General features: G+C 40.8%; 1 protein-coding gene across 1 annotated transcript in view; it reads right to left on the bottom strand.

Annotated features, from left to right (window-relative positions):
* NTNG1 (netrin G1) overlaps positions 1–25766 on the bottom strand; it is a 140432-nt gene extending 114666 nt beyond the window's left edge. Inside the window, exon 1 of the mRNA XM_041420701.1 lies at positions 25513–25766. Within this exon, the coding sequence (XP_041276635.1) occupies positions 25513–25758 (246 nt within the window). The 5' untranslated portion in view covers positions 25759–25766. The remainder of the gene's footprint in view (positions 1–25512) is intronic.
* Positions 25767–26254: the final 488 nt, after the last annotated feature.

Below are 26254 nucleotides of genomic sequence, written 5' to 3'. Positions count from 1 at the left end.
CAAATTCAGCCCCAGAACAGCAGGTACAAAGTATACACAAGCTGAATTTGGTGCTAGAAGTGTATGACTTTATCCTTCATCTCCAAGGTTTTACTGTATTTTTAAAAAAAAATTTATTAAAAGCTTGGACTGAGTTGTTATTCTCAGCACAGTCCCACAGGCTTTAATGTGACTATCATATTTTATTTGTGCATTTTAGTGAAATGCATTAGTCATGTATCAGAGATGACCTTGTAAGGGATAATGTTGAAAGCAGGAGAATATTATAATATTATGAAAGGTAATTTAATTAAAATGATAAAAGTTAATAAAGACAGAGCATTAAATAAAAAACAAGCTCAGGGAAGGCACCAACTCTAAATGGAAAAAGGCAGTGAGTATCGTCATTCTGAATTATTTTTGCTCTAAGTATGTCCATTGTTATGGATATTTGCAAGTGAATCCAGTTAGCATGTTCCACTTAGTTGAATACAGGGTAATCTATACACTGACTCTTTTTCTTGCAGTATTAAAAAAAAATTAAAAATTGCCCATCAGAAAATACTTAATAGCAATTGCAGAATACAAACCAACTGAAAATGGAAACAAAAATCAGAAATGACCACTTTTCCTGAGAAAGCATGGTGGACTTCCTTGTCTGTTTATATCAGTGCTGCATGACTGGGAGGGACAATGCATAACTTGCTACAGAACGCAGCTCTAGCCTGTTCCCTTGGCTGTGGGATGGAAAACAGCTTTCACGTGCTGGGGATGGTACTGGAGGTGGCTGTGAATAATGCTGAGCAGAGCCGTGGGGAGCACAGGGTTAGCAGGGCTCTTGCACCGCCCTGCAGGAGAGGCAATGACACCTGTTTTGTCCCAGGAGTCACCTTCTCTGTCCAGGCTGACTGAACCAGGCTGGCCCCACTCCCGGTACCGGAGATGTGGGGTCGTGTCCGTGCCCAGAGAGCATCTGCTCCTACCCTAGGCAGAGCTGTGTACACAGGATACACAACAGGATGTGGAGGTTGTGTTTATCTACTGGAAGCCCAAAGAGAGGAGCCAAGAGGTATATTTATATCCACAGCCAAAGCAGAGAAAGAAACTGTACAAAATTCTGGTCCTAACTTACATTAAAAACATAGAAAATGCCATCATTACAGTCTTATGTACAATATCGCCTGAGGATGTGACCATGGCAATTTGCACATCCTCAGGAAAACTAGTGATTATCTCAACATGGCCAGAAGAAAAACTCCTGACAAAATAGAAATGGAATGAAAAAACTCGATAACACAAACACCACCAACACATATGAATCTGATTAAATGCTGCCCTCACTGAGGAGAGCTCTGCTTTATGTTCAGAAGATGTGCTGTGCCCTGAATGAACACTCAAGCTATTAAATCCAAATATGGTTAAACTGAAAATTGTGTTATCCCCTTTTTAGCCTAAATTGTGGGCAGAGCTTGGCACATGGAGCTTGCCTTTGGAAACGTGCCGATGGCATGTCACTGCCTCTCTGCAGCGATGATGTGATTTCGATTAACGAGAGGCAGTGTGAGGGGGATGCTGACTGTAAAGAGCAATCCCATCACCTGACAATAGCTCTGTGATGAAATCTCTTACACAGATAAAAGAGGGAAGGGCAATAACTCATCAGAAAAAGCAGAACTGTCTGCTTAATTACTTGAAAAATGTCTGAGCCACTACCTTTTATGACACCTGGTGGGTATAAACATGTCCACAGTTTTAATTAATTTTACCTCTTCTTTCATTGCACCTGTATAGCCTGGAGAAATGCAATTGTAATGAAATTACAATTGCATATTTCTGTGTGAATTTGAAACACACTTTGGCAATAACCAAAAAAATGAGGCATTTCCATGGATTTAATTAGAGACAGAAAGTGTACTGGGAAAAATACTTCCCAACAATTATAATTATTCCAAATCAAGCCACAGTGCAAAGTCCTTTCTCTTAATTCATAAAACTTAGCTTTTTGGTGTCCATTTTAATTTAAAAAGATAATGGAGGAGGCTTTTCTCTGGAGTGAAGCAGAGTTATGGTGAAAATCCATCTTGGCATTTTCAAAGCAGCAACAGCATAAGCTCATACTTTTGACCTTGCAGTCCTGCTACTCTCATTTAAAATTGATGAGTGAGACCCTTGAATTTGTTCTGCTGAAAACAACACTTTTTATAATGACTTTTATAAACATACCACTAATTGTTCAGCATCCTGAAGTGCCAGCTCTGCAGAAAAATTAAAGGAGCAGAGGTCTTTCTTGCCCCCTCTGTTTTTTTTTTGAGGTAGGAACAGGTTTGCTTCCACTCTTTGGGGACATGAACCACTGACTTGTCAAGCATAGCCTGAGTTCGTGCCAAAGCTTAAGCAAAGGTACCTTGCATGTTCCTTCTTTCATATCACTCTAGGGAAGTCACAGTTATGCTGGTCTAAAGCAGACAAAATTGAGATAAACCCTAAATACAAATCCTAGATAGAAATCAAACGTTCTCTAAATGTCACAATTACTCTGACACAACAGGTAACCCTTCTAGAGCTGAAGTTTTTCACTCCTTTCCTGTATTAGTCTGTGAATTTGTGAAGAAAGCAAGTGCTTTAGAGCTTGAAATGGTTTTAGTGGATGAAAACAGGACAAATTAAGGACGCAGGGTAAATAGTGGGGGAAGCAGAATCCAAAATGTGCAGGAATAGTGCAGTCACAGCAATACAGTATTGACATTTCTATCAAACCTCAAGCTTCATTGCCTGAGAGTTTGGGTTGGTGTAGGGCCAGTGTCTGGGCAGCAGCCAGGATCTGCAGTGTTCCACAGCACAGCTGATGAATACAATGATGGCCTCTGGCCTGGCTAATGCTGACCAGAACATTTTCCATGGGCCCCAGCCACAAAAACACAAACCTTCTGAGCTGCTGAGGAATGCTTGAAGCTAGCCGCTAGATTTTATTTGTGTCTCAGTCATTAAATTTCTCATTCTATGGACAGGCACTTCATAGTTAATAGCTCTAGTTTCTCAAAAACTCACTGACTGATACTGTTTGATAGCATGTTCATACAGATGTTTAGCTATGTCTTATTTTATGCCATCAAGCACATTACACTTGTCTTAATTTTTTGCTTCAAAGGCTTAACATCTGGAAGGTACTGAATTAGTAACTAGGAAAATGTCATCCCAAGTATACAAAATACTTTTAATAATTCTGTATCTTTGTCATTCAGAAAAGAAAACCCCAATATACTGATGGGAGTCAGATTCAAAGCAGCACAGCATGAATTTTCCAAGTTTTTTTGACACAATTTTTAGCAGCATTTTGGGTACCATGTCTTCCCCTCTTGAGAATGCCTGTGTTTATCATTTAGCATCATTAGAAAGCTCTCAAATATTATCAGGTACACAAAATTCTTTACTGTAAATGCACTGAATGGTTTGGGCCTATGATGGTATGTGTGCAGCCTGTACCAGTGCAGTCTGGAACTGCCAAATAACTGTAAGATCGGTGTGTCTCGGATGACCAGTATATCCTTGGAAAGCAGGCATCTGAAATCTCCATATGCTGAAGTGCCCCGAATAAAGCCATGGCAAACCTGACAGGCTGAGGCAAGAGAAATGACACTATGCTGTGTAGGAGGACTACAGCAAACAGCCAGATCCAGAAGATGTCTGCTCTTTGAGCACATCACTCCTCGCAGCGCACGTCACTGCTGAGTATCTGTCTGGACAAACACTGTTTGCATTGGCATGGAAGACAAAGCAGAACTGGACCCTCGGTTTGAAACTTGAGGTACTGGGAGAGGAAATGGGGTTGCTGTAGGGAAATTGATCAGAAAAAGGAGAGGCTGTAAGTGACTGAAGTTGAGAACTGTGAGTCAAAAGCAGGACTGCAGAGAAAGGAAACTGTGACTGCAGGAAACATTCTGCAAAGAATGACTTAAAGCGAACAGGATCTGCTGTACCTCCCGCCTGCCAGGTGGATTAATTTGGAAAGTCACACTTAGGCTAAATATGTTTCCACTGTATTTAGTTGCACAGAGCAGAGAACTGAGCTAGCTATAAATCTGTTGTTTAGATGTTCTTGTGATAGCTAAAAACCCGATAGCTTGGGTAGCAGACGCCTCGCTTTGGCAGCGCAGTGCTCATCATGGGCTAATTGGCCTTGCTGACAGTGGACTGGCTCTGCCAGATGATTTATGGCTTCCATGCTGCATCACTATCATATCACTGTGATACAGTCTCTCCTATCCATCTTCCTAGTTAAACTCTCATTGAAGCCCTTCCCACACCGTGTTTTGATTACAGCAACAACCTTTTTTCTGGCCTTGACAAATACAATCTAGGCCTGTTGATAACCATCCAGAAATCCAGAATGCTTCTGCTAAGATTGTTTTTCTAGCTCATTGCGTGCTCTTGTTGCACTCCAGCACCAGCTACTCCTTCTCCATCTCATCAGCCATCAGCTGTTCACCCTCACTTTTGGAACCCTTCACTGCCTGTTCCTGCCACACTCATCATCTTCAGTTTGATATCAGTGAGTGAGTGCTGCCCTCACAGCACTGCTTGGTGATAAGAGCCTTTACTCCTTACCTGCTTGTTTTTTTACTTACTTACACTTTTTTATTATACAGGAACCCTTGTATTTTCTTTCGTGCTGTTTTTCACACTTGGGAGGAGTTCTCCATAAAAGTCAGTGAAATGAGATAATGAATCTCCTTAAAGGGGCCCTCTTTTACAGCAACTGGAAATATGACACTAAATATTAATTGTGTGCTTTGTTACAACTAATATCTTTCACGCTGACTAATGTGGATTCTTCACTTCCCTGTACTTCACAACTTGTCCATTAAATGAGAGCTTGCATTAGGGGTAGGGGATCACCCAGATGTTTGGACAGGATGCTGTTAGCACAAGAAGGGCTCATAAATACATGTTACCCTAAATAATACACTTGTATAAATATTTTTACAGTGACAACACAGAAAATGCTCACTTGGGAATCAACCAGTTAAACCCCCATCTTCAGTAAGTTTATGGAAATGATGCATCATTAAGTGCTGATGCAGAGTGTGATATTACTTTCTGCCTGACTTCCCCTGCAGACTCCCACAACTTTTTAGACATTGTTACTGCTGTTGTTCTCATGCCACTTGACGTTCAGAGAACTCTGATTACCTTGTGACAAAGAAAGGATAAGAAGCTTGGAAAGGTTTTCAGACAAAGAAAATCTGGACTGCTTGGCTGAAGGAGACATATTGAGAAATGACAGATGCAAATAGATTAAGTTGCTGTAATAGCACCATCGACTTAAAAAAAAAAAGAAATACAACTAACTGGAATGCCTGAGTTATAGCAGTAATATCCTAAATTTAGCTGGCATGGCAAATAAGTGCTATTCCTTGAAAGCTACCACTGTGACTGACTTTTAACAATTCTATATGAAAGCAGGAACTTTAATACTCTGTGATCTCCTGTATAGCCTCTAAAGCACTAAATATATATATATTTATATACTTAATTCTTTTGAAGGTACCTGGAGTGAACAGCGAGATAAGTTAAGGAAATATAAAGTTTTCTATAATTTTCTTATATTAATTTTCCTCTGGGAGAACCCTTAATCACAGTATTCAGTAGGAGCTTGCACACTACAGCATTCAGAAGCAGTGCACTGCTGTGGGAAGTTGACTGGTGTGAGCTGAGGTGCAGGTGCTGGCTCCTGTTCACAGCACATGACTGCGAATACATGGATGGGCACAGGCACCGTAGATGAACTGGAAGATCATGGTATAAATAATGTAATTTGAGTCACAGGTCTCCAGGTTTTAGAGAGTACCCCTATGATGCATTTGCTCTGCAACACAAATATTAAGTGCAATGAAAGTCCATCAGAGACTGCATTTCTCAGGAGCAGTCCTACAACTCTGTGCTTCAGCTTGTGGTAAGAAACTGTAGTATAATCAGCTACCACTGTACACATTTATTTCTGGTCATTGCAACTTAGATTAATTCATGCCTCTATAGGATTTCTGTCAGGCACCCTGGTTACAAGTGAGTCATTGCTCTGGAGAAGGGACCAACTCCATGCACTCACAGATATCCACATTTATCACGGCATAACACCTACAAACACTCAGGTCTCCTGTGAAGGGCAGGAAGCAGCACTGATTTATGTGCTATGAACTGAAAGGAAACATCATAAAGGGAGTATTTTAAACTTAAAATAATGCTATTCTTAGCTGGCAAGACTTGTGATTTTGATCCTTCTCAGATACACAGCCAACAGTGAGCTATCTGGCTGCACAAATGCCCCCGCTTTTCTTCTCTCAGTTAAATCTGTGATTGGAACGCACATTCCAGTCCTCAGGAACATTATGTAGATTTGCAAAAGTTTCAGAAAGACTTCCTGTCCATTAGCCACTGGCTGCTTTGCAAGAATGCATAAAGATAGTGTTTTCCTCTTGTAACAGATGTAAGCTCCTTGCACTGTTGTTCAAACTGCTAGAAGGAAAGCAATATTCCTTTTTTCTTTTAGCTGAAATAGTGGCATCTCTCAACATAAACTGAAAATATACTTGGAACTTAATTTGATGCAGCTCTCATAATTTCACATGTGAGGGATGAACAAATGAGGATCAGCTCTCTGTAATCAGTGAGGCATATTAGAAGGGCTGCAGCCTGTCAAGTTTTCTGTGCTCCAAATGACTAATGTTCTTGTAGTACCAAGAAACACTTAAGGTCTGTGTCCAGTTCTGTGCCTCTCACTTCAAGAAAGACTTTGAGGAGCTGGGAACATGTCCAGAGAAAGGCAACAAAGTTGGTGAAAGGTCTAGAGACTAAGTCCTATGAGGGGGAGATGGGGGTGTTTAGCCTGAAGTAAAGGAGGCTCAGGGAAGACATTCTGCCCTCTAAGATGACCTGAAAGGGGGCTGTAGCCAGGTGGGGGTTGGCCCCTCTCCCAGGCAACCAGCAACAGGACAAGAGAAAATGGCTTCAGGCTGTGCCAGGGGAGGCTCAGGTCAGACATGAGGAAGAATTTCTGAAAGGGTAGTTAAGCATTGGAAAGAGCTACCCAGGGAGGTGGTGGAGTCACCATTCCTGAGGTTTTCAATAAACAACTGGATGTGGCACTTAGGGCTGTGGTTTAGCTGACAAGGTGATGTTCAGTAATAGGTCAGCCTCAACTATCTTGGAGGTCTTTTCCAAACTCAGTGATTCTATGATTCTATTCTATTTGAAAGGTGTCAAAATTTTTATTTCAGTTGTCATTCTTGAAGCTTATTTTAAACAAATTTAGTTTTTAAATTTATGAATGTACTGTAGAAATTGTTTCATATAGTGTGGAGCAAATTCATGTATTTTGGTTTCCAGTTTATTCTCATCACAAATGAAGAGGGAGAAGAGTGATCCTAAAGAACATTTCATCCTGCTAAGACCTGGAAGAACTCTAGGCATAATTTAGAGCATCCTGTAGGGTACTCTAGCTTGTGCTGGTTACACAAGGCCCAGCATTCTGACTGCCTGGAAGGGTTTTTCTCAGGCCTGCTCCATGTCCTCCAGCTGCTGGCATGGTCCATCTCCTCAATAAGCTTTTGAAATAGGGGGAGGATCAAAGAGCAGATGGCATTGGGCTGATTTTGCCAATCCTCTGCCACTGGAGGAATTTTTCCTGTGTCAGTAGAAAACTTTTGCTCCATCCTAAAACCAACCAAAAGTAGGGGTTTTTTTGGGTCTACTTAACATAATGAAGGCAGTATGGAAAAACTAAACCAGGGTCTACATGCTTCCACAGTGACTTCAGTAGGCTTGCTCTAGAGTCAGAGATGCTTCTGGCAATGCAGAGAAGCCCGTGGCAGATAAAATGGGTGGTTTGTAATGAATGAGGCAGAGCTGTGCAGTAAATTCGCCAGGGACACTGTGGCAAGCCCCAGAAGAGAAAGAGGTCTAATATCCATTGAAGAGTGATGATAAAAATAAATTTTGAACAGCTGCTCTCCTCACTTTGCACTAGACAAGGACATTTTTAAGGGTAAATATTGTTTAGAATAATCTAAAAGCTTATTCATAATAAATTATCCACCTTTTCTGCAATACACTTCAGAACAGCTACCCTGAGTTTTATCTCAGGGTGAAGACTGCCTACAACCATTTTCCTAAAAAAATCGTTAGAAAATACATTCTATAGTTCAAAATCTGGACAAAGTGCTTTAGCAAACTTCACAGCAAAGCAGGAGCAGGCTGCTGGGTGAGTGGTGACAAGGTGTTTCATAACTGAGGATTTGCAAACCCTTGCTGACAGCAAGATCAGCACAGTGGGACCAGTGTTCAGGGAAAGATATTTTAAGTCTGCCAGAAATTTTACGGCTCTTGTACAACCCAAATCATCATAGAATCAGTTAAGGCAATTTTTATTTCTGAAGGGCAGCATCTGGCCTACTTGGCATGCTTAAAAATTTCAAATATGTGTTTTTCAAAGCAAGAAGCGTAACAAAAATATATAATTCGAACTGGCAGAACATTATAGTTTGGATGACATTTCATAGTTAATAACAATTTAATATAGCATAAACTGTACTTCTGGTGCAACCTAGAAAAGCATCACACAGTTTAGAACAGACATGCTAAAAGTTAATTTCAAAGTGGTGGTGCAAGCAAGCTCTGTGGCTCTTGCAGGAGCAGTAGCTTCTGCATTATTCTTAGTGACTGGTTTTAGCTGATACTTGTAAATGGACAAGATTCTGAAATTAAAAGGGAATGTGAGGGGTAACACCATGGTCATGGCACTGCAAGATTTCGTACAGTTTTGTCTGTTCACAAAATCAAAAGGCTGTACAAACTTTAGGAGACTTGCACCAAATACACTGCCTGCGATTTTGACTCTGTCCTCATTTGCACAGAAAAGCCCTCCCTGTGGCTGAACGCGACCTCGCCTGGTGCAGGACCGGCTCCTGCGTCCTTCAGCCCTCTCCTTCCCTGCCCTGCTTTGCAGTCAGTGTCACTTACATTCTATTTCCTTTCACCAAGTGCCCAAACATAATCTGGGCATGTCTTGGAGAGCTAAGCTGTGCCTGAGCAATGCAACTTAGCACCAGCTGCCTTTGTTTGTCCTCAAGTACCATGGTACTCCTCCACTCAGTACATTCTGGAAAAATCTGGGTGGCCCCTCACTGTGCCTGGGAATGGCCAGACCCTGGGACATGCACACACCCCACAGGCTGTAGGAAAGCCAGACTGGCTAATTCCTCATTTGTGTCGATGTAGTTAATCTTCTTCCTAATGATATTTTGACCTGGGTAGAGAAGAGGAGCCATATGGCATCTTCCACCCCTGACAACAACTGCGGTTAGTGCAGTCAGCACATTAGCTAGGTGATTTGTTTAGATTCAGCTGTCACTAACCTGTAGCAAATTCACTTATAATTAAGCTGTGTATTAGGCAGAGTCCTAATATAAACTGGTTTCATTTTCATATGCCATTTCAATTGTATTTTCTGCCATAACCCTGCTTTCAGATGACGTGTCTTGACTAACTGCTCCTCAGGGCCATTGTGTTTCCCACCTTCTAATTCAGGAACTGAATTTGTCTAGCATGGCATATCAGAGAGAGCTACAGCAGCAGCCAGAGAGCCATGCAACAATTTCAACAAAAATAATGTACAATCATTAGCCTTAACACGTGCCTAAGTGAGCCTTCAGAGCCCCACTTTTTAATTGCTTTTGACATCTGTGTTTCAATTGTGGTCCAAGCTATTTAAAATGGTGGCAATGTCTTTCCTTAGTTTTGGGCAATATACAGCCCAGTGCAGCAGCAGGTGTAAAGGAGGGCTTTGAAAGTCACAGAACCACAAATATTCTGAGTTGGAAGGGACCCACTAGGATCATTGAGTCCAGCTCTTAGGTGAACGGCCAATACAGAGATTGAACCCAGAACCATGGTGGTGTCTGCACCGTGCTCTAACCCACTGAGCTAATAAACCACTATTTGTTTTTGCAATTTGCTGTCCTTGGAGGTAAATGATGGTTCAGGGAATGCCTGAGGGTTGCAGCAGCAGTTGAAGGTGTTTATGATATAGGTTTTCTCAAAAAGTGTTGATAAAATAATGATACTGGTTTAAGTCCTTTAAAATTTCCAATTTCCCCAGACAGTAGCCTGTGTTTAATAACAGGATGAAAGAGCTCAATAGTACTAACCCCCATCCTGCAAAATTAACCTTCCTCCCCCAACACCCTGAGGACAGAACCATGATATCCTATCCTTTTTACAGTATAGATTTCTGAATCAAATATTAATGCTAAGCATAATGTAAATGGGTTCATAAAGCTTAGAAGAGAGACAATGTTGATGGTTATCTAGGGCTATAGTATTTCTCAACTTTACTGCATTAACATGCTAGTTAACAGAGGGTACATAGTTCTTAAAAGCTTACTGCTCAAGAATACTGAATGGAAAAAAATCATAGATGCTGACAGATCACTGCAGTTGATTTACAAGCTTTTGCGTTTGAACTATAACCTCAGAGGAAAAAAAGGAGAAAGATTGCAATAATCACAAATAATGATCAAGCATTGAATTATGGCTTTGATAAATGCTTTCAAAATTGCAACGATAAACAAATTAGCACCTTTTACTATGCAGTAAATAGGCACAGTTTACTATAAAAAGAACAAAAGGATCTAATTTCTGTAGGTATTTAAGGTAAGTGTGGGACGAAATACAGGGCAGCAGACAATGGAGACTTAATCCCAAATGAACACTATTAATATCATTCAAAAATTCAGCAATTCCATGAATTGTCTCCATCCCCTGCCTGGAAATGGAGGAGACCAGAATGAGATGCAAAACAGTGTGTTTATCTAATGAATAATGCAAATGAGTGTTCCTCTTATGGCATGGCAGTCTGCAGGAATCCTCTCTGCCTCACCTCACATTTCGTGTGGATTTAAGCACCATGTGTCAGAAGAAATTAGAGAACAGAATTGCCAAGAAATGACAAAGCCTTGGAGCCCCAAGTCAGTGCAGACAGCAAGGTACATTAAGATGCATAGTAGAGAGGAAGAGAGAGCAGACATCTCATTAAAATGAAAATGTTGCTATTTTTCCTTCACCTCATTAATCGAGTTGTATGACAATTTAATCAGCAATTATTTCTGTGGCTACTAATTAGAAACATCCTCTAAAATGATACCAAGGTGGGATCTCAAAAATTTGACAAAATATTTCAGTTAGGCTTTTTTTTTTTTTAATGCTGGTGTTATTTTATCTCTCTGGTATCAGTTAACTGCATCAGCATTTTTCTCATAGCATCACAGAGCATACTGCATCTTATCCATTAGTCACAAGCCTTGCTGTAACTTTCCCTTAGCATCTAACATTACCCTCCAAAAATATACTCAAGCAAACAAACCCGAATGCATGCAAGCCCTGAAAATTGACTCTTTTTTCTTTTTCCTAATCATATTTTGCCTGAATGTGTATGTGATTCAGAATCCAGGATGGATTTCATCTGCTTCATTAAAACCTCTTAGCATGCACACCAGCTATGCCGTCACAGCTGGCATCAAGTCCCTCATCTTCATCATTGCACTGAGTCCTCAATCTGGAGATTTATGCTTTTCTGACTGGTACTCTCTTAAAATACAGGGGTGGTACAACGAAATGAACAAAGCCATTTGTTCCCTGGACAACTTCTTAGTTATCAAATACAGAATGGTGAAGGATAGGGAATGCACAGAAACCAGAGGTCTGAGAATGAAGTTTGGCCAGGTTCTGTGAAGTCCAGTCTGCGGTGGAGGGAAATTGCCTCTCACTTGGAAAGGGAAGTGCACCTCAAAGTTCTGAACTGTAAAGCTGAGAACTTGATGCAATCACTGAACTTTGGGGTACCCATTGTATACAACAAAATATTAGGGCAGTGCTCCCATGGGTCACTGAGCCATGAACCAGCAGGCAACAGATTGGTGGTTTGATTCAGTAACCCATCAAAGAGATAAATCTATGTATTAAGCAAAAGAAGAGATTAGAGATATCTTACTACATGCACTTCCAGGAAATGTGAAAAATAAACCAAACCAAAAAACAAAACCAAAATCCAACCCTTTTTTCTCACAAGCTGACAAAGACATCATCGTTATTTATAGTTGTGCTTCAGTTCATCAGTTGGAGGCACACTGCAGAAGATGCTAAAGCACTAGCGACATTGCTACTAAATTAAGAGCTTGCAGTTTCTTTATAATACTTGAAAGCAAAGCTATTTCTCCACTGGGCAGCTTGTTGCAAACTCCACAATACTGGGAAAAAATGGTATAGTATTTTCATGGATTTTCTCTCAGGTCAATCCTAGTGAATCAAGGGGGAATTGCCTGGGATGTAGGTCTACAAGCAATTTGGTGTGAACTCCATGAAAATGCGACTTGCAGTCAGTAGCATTTTCACTCTCTTAAATGAGAAGGACACGGGTAGGTTCTCTGCTCCTGTTCCTGTTGGCAGTTACCATGCCAGAAATATACAGAGAGTTTAGGTTTCTTATAGCAAGGGCAATGGTAGCTACAGTGAAAAAAATACTGTTAAAGCAAACTAAGAAGTTGATTTGAAGCAAGGAGACAATTAAAGCACAGCCTTTCTGAAAGAGTAATAAAAATGTCACTGCAAATGACAGATTGTTACAAGTCCTTGGCTTCTTCCTAGCACTGCAATAGAATACAGTGTTAAATCAGTTCCCAGAGATTATTAGTGGTATATGTTATTTTCCCAAACTCAAGGAACTCAGTATCATTTCATAAATCAACTGCAAGTTAAAATTAGATTTTTTTTTTTTACAACCTTAGTTCTGTGACCCTTGCACATACAATTAGCAAAGAAAATTATATTAAAAAAATAGCTGAAACCCAACTCATCAAACTTGGAAAAGCTAAAAACATTCTACCAAAAACCCAAACCAAATCAGAAAATAGCTCTTTTCTATGGCTTCTCAATGCCTGTGAATTTCACTGACTGCAGAATAAGGCACTGAGACAAAGATATTGTAGGAATGGACTCTCATTTCTCATTAGCTTAAAGTTCTGTAAATTAGCTCTATAGTCTGCCTGTATTTTGTTGTGCTTACTATTTTGTACTGCTTCTTTTGTATCAAGCATTAAGAAATCTAGGTCAGAAAACTGTAAGTAATTAAAGCCAATAATAACTGAACCCCATCACCTGGCATGTGAAGATGTCCAATGTGCAGCCTTGAAGTAAGTTTTTGTGTTGGCAGGTACAGTGGTATTGCAGGCTCAATTGCAAGCTCCTCTGTCTGGGGTGTTTATGGGCCTGATAATGTCTTCTAACAAAGTCTCAGTGACAATACTGTTAGAATCTCATGCATTTCTTATGTGGCAGAAAGCTGATTTCTACTGGGAACAAACTATCCAAGAAGCCTTCAAGTTCCGCACAGAAACGGGAGGGGTCTCTGGTACCACCTTCCAACATGCAACATCGCTGTGTGCTGCCTGCATGGCTTGCTTCGGTGGGGCTGCAGTACCCCTGGAACACTCTGGTGTGTGTTGGATACAGGGCAGGGTGTGCCACCAAGACCAGCATTCCCTCACAGGTTCCCTACTAGCTCTGATGAGGAGGTTTATTGTCCTCTTCTTCAGCAGCTGCCCTTTGCTAGAGCTGCACTGCCAATGTTGACACATGTTCCAGCAAAATGCTGGGCACCTGATCCTTGGTTAGGAGGGGTAATTTTGAATTACAAAGTGTTTCCAATTTATGATTTATTTCATCACTGTAAAAGTAAACTTGTTCTGCTTTTCCAGTGATACAGGATTTTTCCCAGCTTTATACAGCTCATAATTATCAAGAAAATAATTACTAAGAGAAAAAGCAGTGACAGCAAAGGTTTGCTCAGCATAGCCCTTACATCTGCTTTCTGTGGCCTTGGTGGTTGGCTGGCTGAAAGACAAAAAAAATCAACTGTGGCTTACATGACAGGAGTTGAGAGAAGCTCATGTACAGTGGTGTCATCAAGAAAGTGTTAAACAGGTCATCATAGGCAGAGGTGCCATTCATCCCTGTAGTAATTTGTGAAGAACATTTTTCTTCTTGGTCAGCTCCTGTAAATTTTCTTTTGATGTTATGAGAACTGGCCTGACAGGTGGAGGATGTTGATGGTTGCATTAGTGGAGGCGTAATGACCTTGAGGATGTGAACTGAAAAAAGCCCCTGTTCCTACAGTAAAACTCAGTGGTGCCCTGATTTTTGATTTTTGTTTCTGATCTTATGTACAATTTTATTATTCCAAACCCATCACTTAGTAGTACGATGCCCTTGACATGATGCAATCACCAGAACAAGATTTACTTCAAATTCTTAGCCAGCTTGTTATTGATTGGGAGAGTCAAACACTGCCTTGTAAAAGGGCTATGCCTGCTTTTTCTGAGCTCCTGCAATGTATTTACTGTCCTAGAGAGTGAGCACCTGGGAAAAGCAGCATGGTGAGCAGGTCCTCATCAACCAATCAGCATTTCTGCACAATCTACTCCCATCCTACTGCTGAACTCTTTAAACTTAGAAAACCTCTAGAAAACATTTTGCCTGTACCCATCTAAAGTCCACAGATTAGGTCTGTGTGATCTGTACCATTTCCAAAAAGAGTATTATCCAAATAGGATATCAGAACTGTATGTAAGAACAAGCCCATCAGCCCTGGTGGCTTCTCAAGATGCAGAACATTAAAGGTGTGACAAGACAGGGGTGCAACCAGAAGGAAGGCAGGCAGGCTCCTCTGTTCTTTGGAACAACTCTCCGTTGTCTCTCTTCAGTCTTTTTCTCCACCATTTTCAAGACGGAGAGAGAGGGGCTGGCACCCTGGAGGGCCACATGGACTGCACAAATGGCAGACACGGAGAACTGTCTGCCACGCCATCCCATTAAATGTGTGTACACTCTACACCAGCTGAGGACTTGAAGATTGTAGAAGAGGGAAAACAATTGTCTGTATGGCTTAAAAAAAACTCACACCGACCCCATGTGGCACTTCAGACATCAGTCCACTGCTTAACACTGAAAAAATGGCAGACTTTTTGTCAAGACTTAAAATCTGACAAAATGTTCTGCTGAAACCCTCACCTTGTCTAACAAAGGAAGGACAACTGTTGTAGTGTTTTCTGAGACCTGTTTTTAAACTTATAAAACTTGAAGTTCATGATTGATGAGGCCTGGCTAATGTTTGAGTGCTACAAGCAATGATGGTGCAGTTATGGAGAACTATGGAAAGATTAGTCAATAATAGTCTTCTGTCCTTTTCAATTATTTACAAATAATCTATGAGATGCATAAAGCTAAAACAGAACATTTTAATATGCAAACCCTGTTAAGTACTCTATATATGTGTCCTAGCTGCCCAGCTATTTCCAGCTAGATGCTTTCAGTGTATTCTTGTATGCCCCAAAACCAAGAAAAGATGAATAATGCCCCAGTCTCCAAAACTTGTTTTGTCACTAGGGACAAAGAGCCTTGCACTGAAGCTCACAATGGCTGAACTAATCCAAATCCCAGTACCAGTAACATGAGTAAAGAAGATTTTAAAACTGAAACTGCTGTACATAGGTGAACTTCAGTGAAATTGTTTCTGACAAGAAAAATATTAGAATATAAAGGCATACAGTTAACTTAAGATGGTTTTATGGTTTCTCGTTGAGAGTTTCAAACTGGTACAGTGCAGAGGATAATGCTCACTAAGGAAGCTGCATTTTGTCACCATCCATTGCTGTCAGTAGGAGTCCTTCTGTTGCCTAACACAGGACACATTAATTTCAATGGAAGATCATATTTTAAGCCCTGTTGATGTAAAGTCAAACAGTAGCTCTTAGGCATGAAATATACATGATGAGTCACTTCTAATTTCCTTTTAGTTATTGAAGTGTATCTTTTTAAAAAAATCAAAGCCACTGCTTCAGATGACAAAAAGCTTCTATGTTCTTAAAATTTTATTTTCAAAGGCTTATCCCACGTCTTTTTCAGGAAAACAGGGTTTTCAGCTGCAAACATACTGGCAAAAATTTACCCCACTAATTTAGTGAGGGAAGCTACAATGCTTGAACCCCTTAAAACCATTACTTAATGTGTCTGGATGTCTGAATCAACCCTTGTGAAGTGAGACACCTTGCTAGGATATTTCTGCAGGCTATCCCTACAGTATTCATACTACTTGGCAGATCCATATGGTCAAGGAAGCCAAGAGGCCTGTCAGTCTTCAAGCTGGTGTTAAAAATAGAGAAGTTAAATAGCACGTGTAGAAAAAGTTGTTTTAGCAGTTAGAAAACTGCATTCTGTACTTTTTTTCCCCTACAGCTACGCACGTTGCAGATTTTAGAGGATGAGGGCTTTTGTGTAGCTGTTTGCTATTCCTTTTTATTCATTTTTTACCATCTCCCCACCCCCAGTCACTTGTTAATGTCACCCACAAGTAGCTCTGTTTCTAGTTTGCACTGGAGGAAAACGTCTTATGAGCAGGTGTAGCTGGTAAAAATCAAATTGGTGAGTTAAAATATGGCTCGTGACAGTTTTACAGATAAAAATCTAAAATGCACCAAGATGTTATAAAGACACAGCACGTACATGTAAGAAAATGCTCCTTTCATCACAATGGTGTCTTCTTTTAGAGGTTTTACAAATACGTAGCTATAAAAATTCTCTCTGGGCTGAAGCCTGACATAAAATATCCCTGATATAGTACAAGTTCTTGCTTGTAGTAAATATAATTAAAATTCATTTGCATACTTTTCTTTCCACCCCTTTTTTTTATTCCTAAATTCCATATAAACAATCTGCCTAAAGAACTAAAAGATAAGAAATAAAACCATTTTCCAGAAAATACAACGCATCAAACATCAAAGCTACATGAAATCACTTATGCACGTTGCCAAGTCAGCTCAATGCCAAGGATTTTTGTGTCCTTAGCTATATTTGTACTTGTAGATCAAGATGATGTCACCACAAGTGACCTGTGAAAACACAAATTTCCATACCTTAAATGTCTACAACAGTAATTGTTTCTACAAGTAAATCGGGTACAGAGCTACCTATTTTTTGAGTTTTCCAGTGTACACAGGGATCTGCATCTCATCACTTGATGGTCTTAATAGTATCTGGGATTATTTTTTATTTTCATATTCAGCCAGTACTCATAGGTCTTGAAACAAGTCAAGAAATATTTGGATTAACAGATCTCTCATCCGGTTTTAGCTACTCTTAAATAGGTATGTCATTTTATGTATTGAAAATGGCAGTTTTGGCAAAGCAGTATGAGTATTAAAAAAAGAAAAGTGGCAGTGGTACTCATGCTAAAATTGACCAGCTTCCACAGATTCAGCCCTTTCTAAACTCGGTAGGTAAAAATAAATGACATGTTTTCATCCTCATGTAATGAGATGGGTAATTTCCATACTTTGTCAAGAGGAATTGCTAATGCCTGTCTGTATTTCTCCCCCTCTGCTTCCAGGCATAAAGGAGAAGGGACGGAAGTGCAGATTATCATCTCAGTTTGTACATTTATTTTTTCTTGAATGAATGAAGGTGATTTGGGTTGCATTAGGACTGGATGCTTTAGAAGTAACATAAACGTCTAAATGTTAAAATCATTACTTGAGAGTCAACTTACTGATTTCGTCCTTCTCAAAGGACTCTGGGAAGCCCACTAACCAGAATGGTTGTCCTGCTTGTCCTAGGTTTGTAGAATTCTCAGCTGAGTTCACTTGGCTTTGTTTCAACAAGATGCTTACAAATGGAAATTTTAATATATGGAAGTGCCTCAGGAACTTGCATTTGGTTTCTAGTGATTCTTAGCTTTTACAAAGTACAAGCTCTGCAAGAGAAAGACACGAAACTCCGGGGGGTTCAGAGACATTCAGGTACTAAATGAAGATAGAAAAAATATGTTTATCCAGATAATTTGGACAAACCTAAGCAGCATAAAACTATCTCTGCTCAGTTCTGCCAAGTAAATCCAAAATTCACATTCTGAGACTTGTCTACCACAGTGGGAAGAAATATAAGTCTCCTTGTACAGTGTCCTCATCCTGGAAAGCCTGATGCTGCAGACTCCCTTGGGACTGAGGGCATCGTGCCCCTGACCAAACTGTGTGAAAGCAAACTGAGGGGGCGATGCTGCAGCTCCGCTCCTCCCGCAGCCTGCCTGACACCGGCAGGTTACGAGGCAAAGGTCACTCTGCTGAAAGGAGGATTTGCCATCCTGGAAAAAATTCTAAGTTCAGGCTTTCTAGCAGAGAAGAAGTGGGGTCACCCAGCTCTTCCTCCCGTCGGCGCAGGAGGGATGTGCTGTCCAGCCCTGGCCAAGGAGCACCAGCTGGGATGTGCTGCTGTACTGCACCCCAGCAAATCTGGTCAGGAGTCTCCCTGCAGTGAGCCACAGGATTTAGATCACCTCTGCCTCACCAGCAGCAGTTCAAATTATGATAGATCTAGTAAATATTTTATTTATAAAGCAGTATTATATTACTTTGCTAAAGGTGCTGCTGAGGGGATGTTTCTGGTCTGACTGCATTGGCAGCAAGCCGTTCACATTCAACATGGATGTCTGGGAATTTATTTTATAGTGGAAGATATTTATTTCTTTATAAAATTGGTGTTGCTGGTTCCATACTCAAACAAAGCCAAAACTCCAAGTTCCCACAGAGTACTTGGGTATCTCCCTCCACATACCCACCTCGGAGCTTTGGGGGGGCCAGGGAGGAGGGAGCAGTGGGTGGAGGCACCAGCTCAGCATTTTAAAGAGCCTCATCCAGAGAGCCACAATCTCCCCCGGCACAGCTCCCTGCTTTTTAAGATCAATTGTTATTTAAATAACGGTCTAAAAATGTCTACTATTCCCAGCTAACTTCAGGAGAAAAACAAACCAAACTGGAAGAGCAAGTAGTAAATGGAATAAAGGCAATACTATAAAATGCTTAACAGCTGCTCTTATAAAGTGTATTTACAAATTATAAATCTCTTTAAAAGGATGCTCTTCTACACATACTAGTGACACGTGTTTTAAAACTGCAACTGAAAATATGCAGAAACCGTTTATTTTATTTAGGATCCCTGTTTTACCCTTAAATATTTTTAACAACAGAAGTACTTTGTGGGTGTGCTTTTGTTTTGTTTCAGGCTTGAAAACATTCCAGTAAAGTGTAACTGAGGAGGAAAAAAAAAAAGGAACTGGACAGAGTGTTGTTAAAGATTTACTGGAGCATCTTGATGTGTGATAATGAATAAAATGCAAATCTGTTTTACTACCAATTCTCAATTTTAATTTATGAACAATTACTAATTTTTAGATGGCTTCCAGTTGGAAGAAAACAGACATTTTACCAAACTAATTTTTTTTATTCCTGCTGTCATTAAGTATATCCATCTTTTTCAATCTTGTAGGAAACCAAGGCATCCCTTCCCATGAGGACCAAGGAGCCTTTGCAGAGTGTACAGCAGGTGCTGCCAGAGGCACAGGTAGGCTGGCGGGTGGCGCTGCCCAGTGTGGGGGAGCTGGGGGACAGCAGGGACAGTCCGTGCCCCTTGTGCCCCTGGGGGACGGACAGGGCCAGTCTGTGTCCCTCGTGTCCCTTGGTGACAGTCCGTGCCCCTGGTGCCCCTGGGGGACGGACAGGGCCAGTCTGTGTCCCTCGTGTCCCTTGGTGACAGTCCGTGCCCCTGGTGTCCCTGGGGGACAGCAGGGACAGTCCGTGCCCCTCGTGTCCCTGGCGGATGGACAGGGCCAGCCTGTGTCCCTGGTGTCCCTTGGTGACAGTCCGTGCCCCTGGTGTCCCTGGGGGACGGACAGGGCCAGCCTGTGTCCCTGGTGTCCCTCCTGCCCCGCTGGCTGCCGAGGGGCTGCGCGAGGGGCTCAGTGGAGCTGGATGGGAGCAGCCCCAGCAGTGGGGCTGAGCTGTCCTGCCCTGCTGGGGACAGGCCAGCGGGCAGGGGCTGAGGCTCTCAGGGCTCATATTAGAAATGCAATGCAATGAAATGTTTAGTGACTTAAGAGGAGGCACCAAAACAAAAACCCCGCTCTCTGAAGGGTAAGGTCTCTACAGTGACAAAGCAACAGCTGTAATAATTAAACATGCCCAAAGAGTTCAAATTAGATGAATGCAGATGTAAATGAAGTCTGCAGTAACTTTGAGCTGTACATACTTTAAAAATATACAACTATGAAAATCCACTTTAAACAAGACAGTAGCAATAGTTTAATCTTTAACTTTGTGTTCCCATTCTACCCCATGCTATCTAGGAAGATTATACAGATAGAATTTAGGATCCTTTATTTTTATTCAAATTTAGCCCATAAAAGAAAAAAGCTTTTTTCTTAACAGCATCTTCTAATGGTATTGCACAACACTGTTTTAAAATATCTAATTTGAGAAAGTATCTATGAATGCCAAAATGCTTTCAAAAATAATTTTTGTTTCACATTGTGATTTACCCATTACTCAGAAAAGTATCTGTTCATTTAATTATTTCAGTAAACATAATATTGGTATCACTATCTATGCTACATAGTATTTCCCCCTTTTTAAGGAATATGAGCCTACTTGTAATTAAAGGAATGCTATATTAATGATGCTGAAAGTCTCAAAGGGAAAAAAATTTAATGTCCACCTCATAATATTATGGCAGAATTACATGTGCAGAATACTTTTTAATAATCTTTGTTTCTTAATTTAGTTTTGATTGGCTATGAAATACGGAGTAGCACTCAAGGGCTCAAATTCTACTGTCATCAGCATTTCTGCTCTATAAATTGTAGAAATGCACAGGACTCCCATCTGCAGGCTCCTTTTCAAGCTTCTATTTAACCTACAAAAGAAATTAGCTGCAGGCAACTATAATTGAAGATAATTTCATCAATTTTTAGTTGTTTGGATGTATTATGATATCTAGGTCTAAACACAAACAGAAAATTATGTTTTAATGTTGCCATTTGAGCTGTAAACACAGGTCGGTAACACAAACCCGTCTCTCTAGTTTGCAAATTACAGCAACAGCCACTAGGAGTCTCCTGGACAAATCCATGATGAATTTGCACAGTAATCACGGCTCAGGTTTGAATACAAACCCCATGCTAAAGGCTGGAATTTAGCAGAGGGGCCAGTCCCTGTGCAGGGCAGGTGGGACTGGGGCAACAGGATCTCTGAGCTGTGAGCAGCATCATGAGGTTCCTGAGCCTGTACCAGGGATATAGCTGGCACATGTTTTAGAAAGAAAGCCAGAAGCCACCTACACATTATTCTGGTAGAGCAAAAGATGGTGACAATCACAGGAAGTCAGATTTGTTTCTCTTTATGACTGGACAGAGTATTGTGGAATTGTTTTTACAAAGAGGGAAGCAGATTTCACCGACTGTTAGTTACTCCCAGGGATTTCAAGAAGATTTGTTTCGCACTGAAATGCTGCAGGCCACAAGAACTAGCACCACCAGGTACTTCAGTATTTGCTTAGTGTCTCTGCACAGTGAAACCTGCAGCTCAAACCTGAAAATGTGAATAGCCTCTTTCTCTTTTCCTCTCTCCTCTCCTCTCTCTCCTCCCAGACCAACTATGCACAAGCACACAGTGCCAGACACACTCTCAGCAATGCCAAATGCTCAAAGTTCATAAATTACATATCTGCACAAAGGGGTCACGCTGGCTCAAACACTGTGAATGTTCAGTCCAAGTCTGTGCCTGACAAAATATGTCCAAATTTCCTTGAAGGAATACCACAGAAAGCAATCATGCACCTTCTGCCAGCTTATGTGGCTCACTCTGAGACACTAGAGACTGCTTTAAAATGGACAGGGAAGCCAGGTGACCAGTGACCCCTTCCCCACAGTGCTGGTTATCCTGTAGGCAGGAGGAGCCCTACTTATGCTGGAAGGATGCTGTCACATCCTTCTTACAGATACACACAACTCCACATCTAGAAATTTTAAGTGTTCAACTGCTCTTAGCCACTTATTTGTTCATAAGTTTCTTTTATGCATCTCTCCTCTTGAGCAAAAATCCTTTCCAAGCTGTAGAAAACCTGAATGACTTTAAATCTGAGGAGATTTTTAACAAACAATAATTTGGAAGATTATTTATTTGGCTTCTGCTTTTTGAGCTCCTTGGTTTCATTTTCAAACTTTTCCCTGCAACCAGAAGGACTAAGGAAATAGACATGATGTTTTAAATGAAACCTGAGAATCTCATATAATCATAATTGTAGGACTCCAGGGGTTTGAGGTTTCAGAATAATCTCATGAGCTGTCAATACTGAATGTCACCAGAAACGATAATGTTATTCTCGGAACAGATGCCTAAAAGCAACGGTGGGATAGTTTTTCTGTTGTATGCTCCCCATAATACCTACATATGCTGTTCTGGGGGGATACCACAAAGCTACCTGCAAGTGGTGAGCTGCCAAATGCTGGCTTTAGCTGCCAGCTAGGGCTGTTATATTTTGCAACAAATTTACATATGCAAAGCCCTGTTATTCGGTCTGTCAACTAAACAAGGAAAGTACAAATTCATCACAGACTCATAAGAACATCTAATGCCATGGGGAATATGCAGAAATAAGTAGGGGGCCAATTTAACCACCCATCTCTTCTGTATTGTATGCTTGCACACATTGCAATGCACGGCTGCGTTGTGTGTTACTGCAGGTTATTATCAGCTGCTCTCACAGACTGCCTTAGATTCTACCATAATCTCTCAGCAGGACTTGAATGAAATTCTCAGTCTGGCTTGTTTCAAGGATCTAATCTATATTACACCAAAGGCTGACAGAGACTCAACAGCTAGTACCTTGGTCCATTTGGTGAAGAGAAAATTAGTAAAGTGATCAGGAAACTGACACGCAAATGAAAGAGGAGGCTGCTTCAACCTCCTTGTCATCCTGCAGAAGCAGATTTGGCTGCTTGGTACCCTTGCTTATTATTAGAACAGCTGAAAAGACCCTGTTCTTCTCCAAGTCAGTGTCAACCTGATTTCAATAACAAAACAGTGGTACAGGTTTGGCAGGCACATAGCCAGTACTTACAAGAAGAAAGCCAAGCATTTGTATAAGCCATTTTGGCACTTCACTGTGCTGAAAAGAAACCTTTGCATCTTTGTCACTTCAAATTTGGGATTTTTTAGCACAAGAACATGCCTAACACGAAAGAACTTTTTTCTGCTGCCCACTTTCTCCAAGAATGTCAGTGCTATCTTCTTAACTCATTTTCTAAAACTAAAAGTGAACACAAAAATTCAAGGTCTCAAAAATGCCAAGGGCTCAGCCGTACAAAATATATAAAACCTCATTTGAAGGAAGTATCTAATTCCTACAGGTAGCTAAAGTACAGACAGACAATGGAGCATTTTTAGGGATGAGAACGTTCTGCTGTGAGCCATGGGCAGTACCTTAGGAACATTAAATATTTCTGTAATTTTCCTAATGTTTCAAGCAAGCCAAGCCACTATCAATGCATATCTAAATACAGTGTATACGTGCAATCTACATCTATCCTGGAAACAAATCCCACAGTTTATCATGTAAGAGTCAATCACTCCACACTTGTGTAGCTGAATGCACACTCTCATTCTGTGTGTGCTCTCTTGCTCTTCCCCTTTCTCTGCTTCTCATGTGAGGATTCTGGTGGCCTTCTGCATCTCACAGGCTTAAGCTGCAAGTGAGCTACAGCTGTAATCTCAGGTCACTCCCAAGCAAACTTTCCTCCCACATCACAGCTCTGATGACCTGGTGTGGTCAAATGTTTTCAAGGGGAGTTCCAACACCATTTTTAACACTTAGATTTAATCAAAATGTCTTTTGTTTGCCTGGTTGTTTTTAGTTTAAAACTTTTGTTCTAACTAGAGCGCACACTGATAACAAAGGCCTTCAGAAACTTACAGTATTACTTAAGATAGGAACTGCTGCAATGTTTATCTGCACTAAAAGGAAGAAACAAATTTTACTGGGCAGGTTTGTTTGTTTTCTCATTGAAAGAACAACTTTTTGCTTTACGAGTTACTAAATATTATTGAGTGCTAAATCACAGCTATAACTAGTCAGAGGGAAAAAAGTGTATTTCAAGATTAAGGAGAAAAACCAATAAGACAATATTATGTGGGGCACATGATTTCCATTTGTTTTTAAACAGTGGCTGCTTGAAGCTGCTTGGAGATTTAGAGTGTCAAAGACATGTCAGCAGAGATGGATTAGTGGGCAGAGAGCAAGTGGTGCAGTCAAAGGTTCATAGTGAATGTAATTTATTCATGTAGCTCCACAATTTATCATGCGGCTATTACCATAATGTATGTGGGAAGCAGCTGCATGCGTGCAAATAATGCCTTAAATGTATGTGTGGTTGGATCTGAACTCCTTACAGAACAGCAGTGGTGGAAAATGATGCCACAAGGCATTTAAAAGCAAATTTCCTTCCTGCAGGGATGCTGTCACCCAGCAATGATGATTTGTACATAGACAAATAAATATCTTGTAGGCTTTTCTCAGTTGTGATAACCTCACTTACCAGAACTCATTGGTCTTTCAAACCTAAATAACGTAGGTAATGTGGAGCATGTTTCCAGTGCTGTGGTTAACAGATGTAAGTGTGTGGTTAACAGATGTAAGTTGTACACCATACTCTTCTTTTCAAGGAACTCTGTATCTTCCACCACTATTTAACAGAAATGTCCAATTGCAAAGAAAAGAGAGTCTCTGTGGGTGTGAGGGCAAAGAAGCTGTCTACAAGTTAAAGATCTCCTTTAACTGAAACAACTTCTCACAGTGTGATCTATCAAACACTTGGGAGCAGCACAGCTGTAAAACATTGATATACATACATATGTGTGCATATACATATATAGTGTCTGTTGGATTCTTATACCTGAATTTACTTACCAAGCCAAACATTTCCAAATCCAGTCTATTTTAGGACCATGTAAAATGGGGAGCTCTGGTCTCTCTTAGTTTGCTTGAATGCCTAGAGTTTCAGCTAGGAACAAAGCTGTGAGTAGTTGCTAGAGCTTGGAGGTGATTTTAGCTGCACTGTCCATACCTGCTGCAGCTCCTTGGGTAGCTGGGAAAACTTCAACAGCCCAACTCCCAACACCATTTTTTAAGCTTTAGCAATTTGAGTTTAACTGGTCTCACTGTTTGGAAATTATACTTAATTATGCCATGCTATGATGCTTTAAACTGATTCTAGTGGAATCAGTTCATTCAAATCTTTCTTGATCAGGCAAAGGCCATCCCAGTGATGGGTTAGCTCAACAGGAGTTTTAAGCTGGTTTCTTTACATAGATTAAAAGTTGCTGTAGAGAGACACTGAATTCAGATAAAGTCAAGTCCTCATAAGTAGAACATCTCATTGCTCAGCTTAATGTACTGCTTAGAGTTTTGTACAGCAGAACCTTTCACATCTGGAATATGATGAAGGTTTTCTTGGATAATTTCATGTGCACTCTAGGGCTTCTATTTTGAAGCCATATATCACAAATATATCCCCACTAATTATGCAAAATGAAAAGCTTGCCTTACCATTGCACAGAAAGTCTCGGGAGGATCTCCACATGTTATGTCGGGGGGATCCAGAGTCACTTTTACATATTTGATCATGTCTCTGGCTTCTGGCTGGCAGGCCATGTAATCCCATACTTTTCCTTCTTCGGTGTAAATCTGAGTCTTACACACGTCATAGTGTCCCCACACAGAAGGGTAGTGCTGCATCACAGAGGATACAGTAACCCAGAGGGTGTGAAGTGACAGGAATCTTGACAAATACATTTCTAAATCCTTTTATGTCAGCTTTGTAATGATGCTCAGTGCTGGCGTATGTGCAGTCTAGAGATTATAAGTACATCTAATTTATATATTTATAAAATAGGTTCCAACTCAAACGTGAAGCACTAGGATGGGATGTTTCTTAAAGACTTTGGTAGAAGCCACCCAGGCCCTGATGACAGCCTTTCATAGCCATGCAGCGCTTGTCCTTCGCCTTATAACTTATCTGTCAGGGCTTCTTGTAAAAGATGTCCAAGAGCAGATAATAATTTGTGAAGCTGCAGTCTTCAGCTACACTGTCGATAACCCTGAGTGATCCTCCGTGTTCAGGGCTCGCAGGGGATGCCTGGACACACTGATAAATCAGTATCCAGAGGAAGAGGGTGAGTGTCTGTAGGCTGGTGTCTCTTTCCCATCAATCATCCTTTTCTTCTGGCACCAGCACCCTTTCAGAAACAATAAAAATTAAGAGTTATTGTCCAAGAATCAATGCATTACA

Source organism: Onychostruthus taczanowskii, unplaced genomic scaffold (assembly GCF_017590055.1).
Source record: "Onychostruthus taczanowskii isolate IOZ18803 unplaced genomic scaffold, ASM1759005v1 scaffold65, whole genome shotgun sequence".
In the NCBI taxonomy this organism is placed as follows: Eukaryota; Metazoa; Chordata; class Aves; order Passeriformes; family Passeridae; genus Onychostruthus; species Onychostruthus taczanowskii.
Note: the sequence above shows the minus strand (reverse complement) of the source record. Positions and strands in the feature narration are given on the sequence as shown.